General features: G+C 43.4%; 1 protein-coding gene across 1 annotated transcript; it reads left to right on the top strand.

Annotated features, from left to right (window-relative positions):
• Positions 1 to 1,447: 1,447 nt before the first annotated feature.
• Positions 1,448 to 2,332, top strand: LOC136500011 (uncharacterized). The gene has a single exon (XM_066495460.1). It carries the CDS (start codon positions 1,448 to 1,450, stop codon positions 2,330 to 2,332), a length of 885 nt encoding a protein of 294 aa, XP_066351557.1.
• The last annotated feature ends 7,957 nt before the right edge of the window (positions 2,333 to 10,289 follow it).

Genomic DNA, 10,289 nt, shown 5'->3' with positions numbered 1-10,289 from the left:
GACGTGGGTGGTATTTATACCATACCCCTTCGCCCCCAATAGTCATCTTCTTCGTCATTCACTCAGACTCAAATTGAAGCTCTATCTCTCACCCAAGCTTGGTGCTCCCAACTTCCTTGCTCAAATCTTTGTGATTACTTGAGGGATTTGGCTCTAGAGAGTGTGAGAAAGCTCGAGAAGATCCTTCTCCCCTTTTCTTGTGCACTTGGTGAAGCCCTAGCCGCTTGGTGTGTTCGTTACTCTTGGAGCTTTGCTCCTAGAGGGCTAGCAGTCGCCCGATAGCTCCCAATCCGCTGTGGTTGAGCACCAAGAAGTTTGTATTACCCTTTGTGACTTAGTGGAACCCTCTAACCCATTGCCTTGGTGATAGGTTGGAGAAGAGGAGCGAGTTGAAAGAGACTCCATAGCCTTTGTGCTTAACCTCAACAACGTATATGTAGACAAGCCTTTGTGGCGAGTTGAACCATGGGATAAATCCTTGTGTTCACTGTGATTGATGTTGTTGTTGCTATTACTTATGATTTGGATTGATTTTTAGGGTTTGCATCCGATGTACGAATTCCTCATCTTCTAGGTGCAACCAACTGTTTGGATAGCTCAACATACTCCCCAGGAAGGCTGGTATTACATTCAATCTATTTTTCCTTTGTTAAATTCCATAGTAGATCGATTTTATACTCTGATCCCTAGAGGTTCCACGCTCCGTCCCGGAACCTCTACGCCCCGGAACCTCCACGTTCAAACCAGGAGGTTCCATGTTCTGACTGTTTTTCATAAGGTGATTAAATTTTAGAAAAGGCATATTCACCCCCCTCTAGGCCACTTGCTAGATCCTTTCAATTGGTATCAGAGCAGGTTTGCTCATGATAGCACTTAACCGTGTGAGAAAATGGCAAGTCCTAGAGAAAGGGTACCAGAGGAAGATGGAGGGGACCACTTTGAGGATGTTCCTAGTGAAGAGGAACCCAAAGCTCCTGAGGATGATGCCACAGCAGCGCTTGAGTGACTTCCAAAGCTCAAGCTTGGTGCTAAGGGATCCTCCAAGGGAGACAAGCAAAGGGACAAGAACAAGAACAAAGAGGAGAAGAAACACAAAGCAAGAAGAAAGGTGCAATCAAGTCCACAACCAAGCAGCGAGTTAGAGAATGGAGATGATGATGATGATGAGTACTATGCTCAAAGGCTACCAAAGAGGACACTCAAGTCTAATACCAAAAGATCATATTCGAGTGTATCCTTTAATTATGATTCCATAAATTTGCCTACTAACACTCACATCAACATACCCGCGGGCAAGTTACCCCAATTTGATGGGACTAACTTTGCCAAGTGGAAGCATATGATGAAGGCTTATCTTATTGGACTCCATCTGGAGATGTGGAATATTGTGTGTGTAGGTTTTGAAGATCCCGTTGATCCCAAAAATCCCACACCAAGAGAGATTCGCATGATACATCGCAATGCTCAAGCTACTAGTGCTCTTCTAAGTGCATTAAGCCCTGAAGAGTACAACAAAGTGATTGGTTTGGAGATTGCTAAGGAGATTTGGGACACTCTTCACCTTGCACATGAAGGAGTTAGTAAGGTAAAGAAGTCCAAGATTGATCTATTGATGGCTCAACTCAATAGGTTTGTCATCAAGGATGGAGAAGGCCCTCAAGAGATATTTGATAGATTGATGGTGATAGTTGGCAAGATTAGAGGCTTGGGTGGGGATGACTTGGATGATCATCATGTTGTAAAAGTGATGTTGGAAGCATTTGCACCAAGAAACCCAACTCTTGTGACATTGATTAGAGAGAAGAAGAGGTTTGAAGAGTTCACCCCTAGTGATGTCCTTGGAAGAATACTCACTCATGAGCTCATGGAGATGGAGATACAACAAAGGAAGAAGTTTGGAGAGCTAGAAGCAAAGATGGAGAACTTGAAGGTCAAGGAGGTAGCTCTCAAGGCAAACAAATCAAACAAGGCCTTCACCTCAAGCAAGCCACCAAGATCAAGATCAAGCAAGGTTGAGATGGTTGATTCATCAAGTGACTCAAGTGATGATGAAGATGATGAAGTGTCTTCCGGTGAGATTGGTGATGTTGCTTTGTTCATGAGGAAGTACAAGAAGGGGTTGAAAAGAGAAGGGTACAAGTTTGTGAAGAGGAGATTTCCCAACAAGCAAAAGAGGAAATGCTATAATTGTGGAAGCACAGAGCATTTCATTGCCGATTGTCCTTATGAGAACAAAGAGGACAAGAAAGACAAGAAGAAGAAGCACTACAAGAAAGATGACAAGACCCAACATAAGAAGAAACTATTCGGGTCAAGCTCATATTGGTCATGAATCGGATTCAAATGATGATAGCTCAAGTGAAGAAGAAACAAAGAAAGTTGCAACCATTGCTATCAAGAAGCATTCTTCTTCACCAAAGCTCTTCACCAACTTGACCGATGATGAGGAGAGATCTACACTCTTTTGTCTCATGGGCAAAGGAGAAAAGGTAAAACCTAAATCCAAGCCTAAACCCTCTCCTCCTATCTAGTGATGAATCCGACATAGACTCTAGTGATGAATCTAGTGATGATGAAGTAAACAACTTGGTAAGTAAAATGGATAAAAAATCTAAGAACTTCATAGCCAAGGTGGTAGATGAATTAGAGAGAACTCAAGCTACTCTTGCCAAACAAGAGAAACTCTATGTTACTTGCAAGAAAGCTCTTGCATCGAAAGAAGTGAGGTTGAAACTTTACGTTTGGAAGTTGACCAAGCGGAAAGTGTCATAGCTACCCTAAAGGATGACCTAAATACTCTTCAAGAAAAGAACAATGCCATCAAGATAAGAAATGAGGAACTTGAATAGCAATTTAGCATCCTTTGGGATAAAACCTCACATCCTATGAAGGCAAGTGAGATCTCTAATGCATCTACTAGCAAGGGTTGTGATAGATGCTACAATGTTGATTTGGAAGCTTGTGCTACTAACCTTGCTAATATGGAAGCTATGAAGAAGGAAATTACAAGACTCAACAATATCATAGCTAGTGGGTGCATGGATGATGCAAGCAAGAAGCCTAAGTTCATTCAAGGAAGACATCATTTTATCAAGAATGGTCTCAGCCACAAGAAGGGTGGCAAGACCGGTGAAAGGAAGATGGTGAATGGAGTGTCTTGCATCAGGTTTGAGAAGAAGGAGACCATTGGAGAGGTACAACCAGTGCAGACCATGGAGGCTTCGCACAGAAACATGGAGGCTCCATGCCCTAGAGGCTCCGTGCCAAAACATGGAGGTTCCGGGGTCTGGCCGAACAGTGGCACCAATAGAATCAAGGCACCATCTCAACCAAGATAATAAGCTCCTAAAGCATCTAACACTCACCTGTAGGTTAAGGAGAACCCAATCATACCAAAGAGGAACAAGTATGCTTACAAGCCCAAGGCCCATGCACCCCATGAGAGCATGTCCTCTAGCTATGTGTTGAGACGCAACAACCTTGGTAAAGTTGTTGACACGTAGGTTGGAAATGAGTCCAACATATATGTGAAAAGATCTCTATGGGTTTCGAAGATTCTAGCGACTAACACTCAAGGCCCCAATGCTAATTGGAGACCTAAAAGAATGAACTAAACTTGTTTTGCAGGCATACTCCTCTGGTGGGTCAAGTTGGGTGCTTGATAGTGGATGTATAAATCATATGACCGGAGAGAAGAGTATGTTCTCATCTATGCCCAAATGGAAGGTCCAAGTGAAAACATAGTATTTGGGGATAATTCAAAAGGAGAAGTGATTGGTGTCGGTAAAATCTCTATAACTCAAGATCATTCAATTTCCAATGTTTTATATGTTGATTTGTTAAGTTACAATTTATTGTCCGTATCACAATTATGTGAGATGGGCTATGATTGTCACTTTACGGATAAGGGTGTGACCACCATTAGAAGGGAGGATTCCTCTATTGCTTTTACTGGTTCGCTTGAAGGGCAAGCTTTACCTAGTTGACTTCAACAAAAGTAAAGTAATGCTTGAGACTTGTTTAGTGGCAAAATCTAGCATGAGTTGGTTATGGCATCGTCGACTAGCTCATGTTGGTATGAGGAACTTGTCCAAACTTCTAAAGGAGGAACACATCCTTGGACTAACGAATGTTCAATTTGAGAAAGATAGGATATGTAAAGCATGCCAAGCTAGAAAAGCAAGTAGGCGTACCACACCCACCAAAGAGCATCGTCACTACCTCAAGCCCATTGGAGCTCATCCACATGGATCTCTTTGGACCGGTTGCCTACGTTAGCATTGGCGGTAACAAATATGGTCTTGTTATTGTTGATGATTATTCTCGCTTTACGTGGGTGTTCTTTGTGTATGATAAGAGTGAAGTGCAAGGGAAGGTGAAGACCTTCATTAGAAGAGCACAAAGGGAGTTCGGGCTACCTATCAAGAAGGTGCGAAGCGACAATGGTACCGAATTCCGCAACACCAATGTTGAAGAGTTTCTTGATGAGGAGGGCATCAAGCATGAATTGTCCGCTCCATATACCCCTCAACAAAATAGGGGTGGTTGAGAGGAAGAGCTGAACTCTCATTGATATGGCAAGAACAATGCTTGATGAGTACAAGACTCCAGACAACTATTGGGCCGAAGCAATCAACACCGCTTGTCATGCTATCAACCGCCTCTATCTTCACAAGTACTACAAGAAGACTTCATATGAGCTTCTAACCAGGTAACAAACCCAAGGTGTCATACTTTAGAGTATTTGGGTGCAAATGTTTCATTCTTAACAAGAAGCCCTGAAGCTCTAAATTTGCACCTAAGATTGATGAAGGCTTTCTTCTTAGTTATTGTCCAAACGAGCACACCTATCGGGTTTTCAATCTTTCTACCGGAAGAACTAAAATCACGGTAGACGTGACGTTTGATGAATCTAATAGGCTCTCAAGTAGAGCAAGTTGATTTAGATGTTGTAGGAAAAGAAAAGCCGCCTTGTGAAGCAATCAAGCATATGGCCATAGGTGATGTGAGACCAGTTGAAGCGACCTGAAGAAGAAGACCCTCCACTCTAGGCTTCAACACCACTCCAAGGTCCAACTACTGTCCCAGGTCCTGTGAACATGCAGGACACGGAGGCTCCATGCCTAAACGCGGAGGCTCCGAGGCCTAGAGGTTCCGTGCCAGGACGTGGAGGCTCCAGGGTCTAGGACAACAATCCACAAGAGGAGGAACAAATACAAGATGATGAGCCTCAAGCTGATGAAGATGATGACAACCAACCCCTACATCAACCTTCAGATAGGCCACCTCATCCAAGAGTGCATCAAAGTGTACAACAGGATCATCCCGTTGACAACATCCTTGTGAGCATAAGAAAGGGGTAACAACTCGATCTCGTCTAGCAAATTTTTGCTAATTTTACTCATTTGTTTCCTCCTTAGAACCACTTAAGGTAGATGAAGCTCTTTAGGATCCAGATTGGGTGATGGCTATGCAAGAAGAGTTGAACAACTTCGAGAGAAATCATGTGTGGGAGTTGGTGGAAAGACCCAAGACTAATGTGATTGGCACCAAGTGGGTCTTCTGAAACAAGCAAGATGAACATGGTGTGGTGATAAGGAACAAGGCAAGATTGGTTGCTCAAGGGTTCACTCAAGTTGAAGGGCTAGACTTCGAAGAGACCTTTGCACCGGTGGCAAGACTTGAAGCAATTCGAATGCTTCTAGCCTTTGCTGTCCATTATGATTTCAAGCTATATCAAATAGATGTGAAGAGTGCCTTTCTCAATGGTCCACTCTCTGAGCTAGTCTATGTGGAGCAACCACCGGGATTTGAAGATCATAAGCATCCTCATCATGTCTACAAACTCCATAAGGCGCTCTATGGGTTTAAGCAAGAACCAAGAGCACGGTATGAATGTCTTAAGGATTTCTTTTTTAAGCAAGGCTTTGAAATAGGCAAAGCCGAACACTACTCTCTTCACAAGAAAGATTAAGAATGATATATTTATGTACCAAATATATGTCAATGACATAATATTTGGTAGTACTAATCAAACTTTTGTGAAGAATTTAGTAGAATTATGACAAAGAGGTTTGAGATGTCTATGATGGGTGAATTGACGTTCTTCCTCGGGTTTCAAGTCAAGCAATTGAAGGAAGGGACATTCATATGCCAAACTAAGTACACAAGGGATATACTCAAGAAGTTTGACATGGCAAACGCCAAACCCATCAAGACACCTATGCCAACAAATGGGCACTTAGACTTGGATAAAGATGGGAAAGCTGTTGACCAAAAGGTATATCATTCCATGATTGGCTCCCTACTTTACTTATGTGCATCTAGGCCGGATATTATGCTTAGTGTGTGCATGTGTGCTAGATTTTAAGCTAACCCAAAAGAGTGCCATCTTATGGCCGTTAAGAAAATCTTGAGATATTTAGTACACACTCCTAACTTTGGCTTGTGGTATCCTAAGGGCTCAAATTTCAATCTACTTGGGTATTCGGATTCCGATTACACCGGTTGCAAAGTAGAAAGAAAAAGTAAATTAGGGACATGTCAATTCCTTGGATGGTCCCTAGTGTCTTGGAGCTCTAAGAAGCAAAATTTGGCAGCCCTTTCCACCACTGAAGCCGAGTATGTGGCGGCCGGTGCATGCTGTGCCTAACTACTTTGGATGAAGCAAACACCCAGTGATTATGGATGTTGCTTTACCAAAATCCCACTTTTATGTGACAATGAAAGTGACATAAAGCTTGCAAACAATCCCTTGAGCCACTCAAGAACTAAGCACATAGACATCCATCATCATTTCTTGAGAGACCACAAAATCAAAGGAGATATCGCAATTCACCATGTGAGCACCGAAAACAACTAGCCGATATCTTCACAAAGCCTCTCGATGAGTCAAGGTTTTGTGCTTTGAGGAGTGAAACTAAATATACTTGACTCTCATAACATGGTTTGAAATCTTGCATGCCTCTATTTGTTATTTTCTATTTAAACTAGTTAGGTTTGCAAAATATTCATAAGTGTTTCAAAATGTTGGTTCTTATGTCCAATCTTGTCTCAAGTAGCTATTGTTATGAATTGTTGATCTGCTGGCTAGCTACAAGAGACAAGAAGTTCATGACCATAATGAAAACACTGAGAAATTACCTTGAAATACATACCTAGTTTCTGCTCAGTGTCAGATCAGTGGAGGCTCCATGTTTCTATGTGGAGGTTCCGCGGCCTAGCGCGGAGGCTCCGTGCCCTGACGGTTTCACTAGGGTTTGGGTAAAATCAAAAACAATTTTCAACTTTCCCTTTTTAACCCTCTTAGTAACTATCCTGTGTTACTGGGCTTCTCATTCACCGCACCGTCCGCTCTCACTCTCTCTCATGTGTGCACTCGCCTTCACCATCGCCGTTGTCATGCCATCGCTCCTGCCACAGCCGCTTAGTTTCCCTACTCTCCTGTGTCGCATAGGCGTTTGTGGTGGTGGTGCCGGAGGTCAGGATTCAGGGGAGTCCATGGAGGAGGAAGAAGAAGCCGTCTTCGTCGCCATCCGAGGAATCCACGCCATCAGCCAAAATCCTTGGCTCCCCAGCTATGCCCGCAGCAGAGGAGCAGTCCTTGAGGCCATCTACGATTGTCATCGTCCTCCTCCCCTTCTATTTCTCACATCCAAGGTGAAACCCTAATTCCACCATGGATTCAATTGGGGTTATCTCTTCGATCGATTTCTTGCATAGACATAGTTGTTTTAGTTATTTAGTGCTGGATTTGATGGTACATTATGCTAGATTCGAGTTGATAGTTGAATCAAATTAAGGGCTCATCCACCAGAACACAGAGGCTCCGGGCATCTATGCGGAGGCTCTGGACCCCGGAGGCTCTAGGTCAGAGCGTGGAAACTTCACAATCTGGACAGACTGAGTGCCCTGATTTACTTCAAAACTCAACTCAAACCTACTATGATGTCGCTATTATGTTTAAGCATTGTTTCTTATCCTCTCTATGTGTTCTTTTTGTTAGATGGAACGTGATCCGGGTCAGAGAAATGAGAAGAGGTCAAAGCGCTCCAATGATCCTGTCGACCACCAGATCAGAGGGATAGTTGTATGAGAACTTGTTGGTGGTGGTGAAGATGTTGGTCAAGGCAATGGACATCAGGGCAGAGGTTGAGGCAGCCAAAAAAGCTCAACCTAGAAGAGGTTGTGGTGCTAGTCGTGGCAGTACTGGGCATGGTGCTGGTGCTACTGGACATGGAGAAGGACCTGTCGATGATGGAGGAAGAGAAAGGAAGATCATAAGTGCAATTGGTGTGCCAGACACACCTCCTCGGTTCTTAGAGTTTGATCAGTCCTATATGGTTCAGCATCAGGGTGCCCTAGTGAGGAGAGAGCCAGTGATCTATGATCATGGAGTCCAAAGGCATCACAGTAACTATCACAATTTGGGAGTGCAAGTCAAGAGAGCTAGGGCAAAAAATCTCTATGTGTGGCTGAATGATAGAGGGATAGACTATAGGTTTTGATCTCTATTTCAGTTTGACTTCTACAAGACTGTGATTCTTGCTAAAGAAAAGAAGATAGTGCAGATGAAGTACATTGACTGGGATCACATTGAGAGCATGAACTCCCTAGATTCCAAGAGAGTGAATAGATATAGTGACTGAGCATGGGCTGAAGGACATCATGGGTTTCCAATATGATTGGAATCGAGAGATCCTAGCTCAGTTTCATGCCACTTTCTTCCATGATGTGGCAAATGAGACCATTCATTGGTTGACGGAAGGAGTTCACTACAAGGTAGATTTCACTACTTTTGCTTGTCTTCTAGGGTTTGAGAGTGGAGATAGATATGCAGACACCATTCAGACAGAGAATGTCATGAAAGCCGAGGATATTGTATTTGCATATGAGAGGAGAGGTCTAGCTAATGGAAAAACAGTAGGTCTAAAGTCTTTCTACTATGCCATGAACAACCTTTTTAGAGAGACAATCAACCCAAAAGGTGGTGACTCAACTTCACTAAGGAAGTATGCAAAGAACTTGCTTGTAAGGATGGCTCTAGGGAGTGATGCTTTCTTTGTTAGCAAGTTTATTTGGGCTGGGTTGAGTGACTCACTAGATGATGCTAGGAATGATCTCCCGTATGCTCCTTATATCATGTATATCATTGAGAGGGTGTTCGGCATTGAGTTTAAGAAGGATGTGGAGCATAGGCCATACAGGTTGACACAGTGGCAGCACACAGGCTGGGAGGCACTAGTTGGGGCTACTGGCACATTAGCTGCAGTAGGGGGTGCACCCTTAGAGAGACCTAGCAGCAGCAGGCCTACCTCTTCCCACCATAGATCCAGGGGAGCAAGCTCAAGGAGTTGCTCAAGAACATATTTTGCATGTGTCAATATGCTATGGATGCCACTTATGAGGGAAGGAAGGACATCAATGACATGAAGAGGCAGCTAGGACTTGAGGTTAGAGAGATTTCACCACCGCCAGTGTTTCCACCCTATGAGGACAGTAGTGAGGATGATGAAGAGATGGAGTATCCTCATGATCAGGAGATGCTTGGTGAGAGGATGAACATCCTCAGATGTGAGAGAGGACAATCTAGGACGTAGAGGTTCACAGCTACTACACACAGGGCCGGCAGGGCTGTTGTGAGTGATAGTGACAGAGGAGTCTGGTGAGATTACTATTTCTGGTAGCAGGCAGCAGACCGACCTGGTAGATGATGATGACAATGACATTGGCAGTGACTAGGAGCAGGGAGCAGTGAGACAACCGTACTTTACCTCTCTTGTTCTTTCCCTTTTTGGCATTTGTTGACAAAGGGGGAGAGAAGCAAGATTGAGATGTTTCTTTTGTGTCGTCGTTGTCTTTCGTCATGGTGGCAGTAGTAGTAGTGGACATTGTGAGTTGACATTGTGAGTTGTGAGAGTCGAGGTCTTTTTCGAACTCTCTTTCTATCTTAGTGGTCTGTAATAATACTTTGATTCGCCTCTGTGTGGTGATTGGTGTTTATGGACATGGATATGTGAATTTTATGTGAAATGAAATGCTAGAACTGTGGTAAAACTTCTTCATATTCATAAGTTTCTAGCATTACATAACTGTGTGATGTCTGTTCATATATATGTGATGCTTTCTATTCTGATTAGAAGATTCTAAGTGTGCAGAACGTGGAGGCTCCGCGCTTTGGCCTAGAGGCTCCACGATCTGTAGACCCAGGATATTTTCTTTTATGTATAAACTGTCATACGCATCACGGATTATTATTTGACATGCTTCTTTTGCACCCCACGATGGCA

Source organism: Miscanthus floridulus, chromosome 13, assembly GCF_019320115.1.
Source record: "Miscanthus floridulus cultivar M001 chromosome 13, ASM1932011v1, whole genome shotgun sequence".
NCBI classification, from domain to species: domain Eukaryota; kingdom Viridiplantae; phylum Streptophyta; class Magnoliopsida; order Poales; family Poaceae; genus Miscanthus; species Miscanthus floridulus.
The sequence above is the reverse complement of the archived record's forward strand: the minus strand, read 5'-3'. Positions and strand labels throughout refer to the sequence as shown.

Excerpts from the sequence above, each read along its gene's own strand:
- LOC136500011 (XM_066495460.1), top strand. The coding sequence starts at position 1,448 with ATGATACATCGCAATGCTCAAGCTACTAGTGCTCTTCTAAGTGCATTA.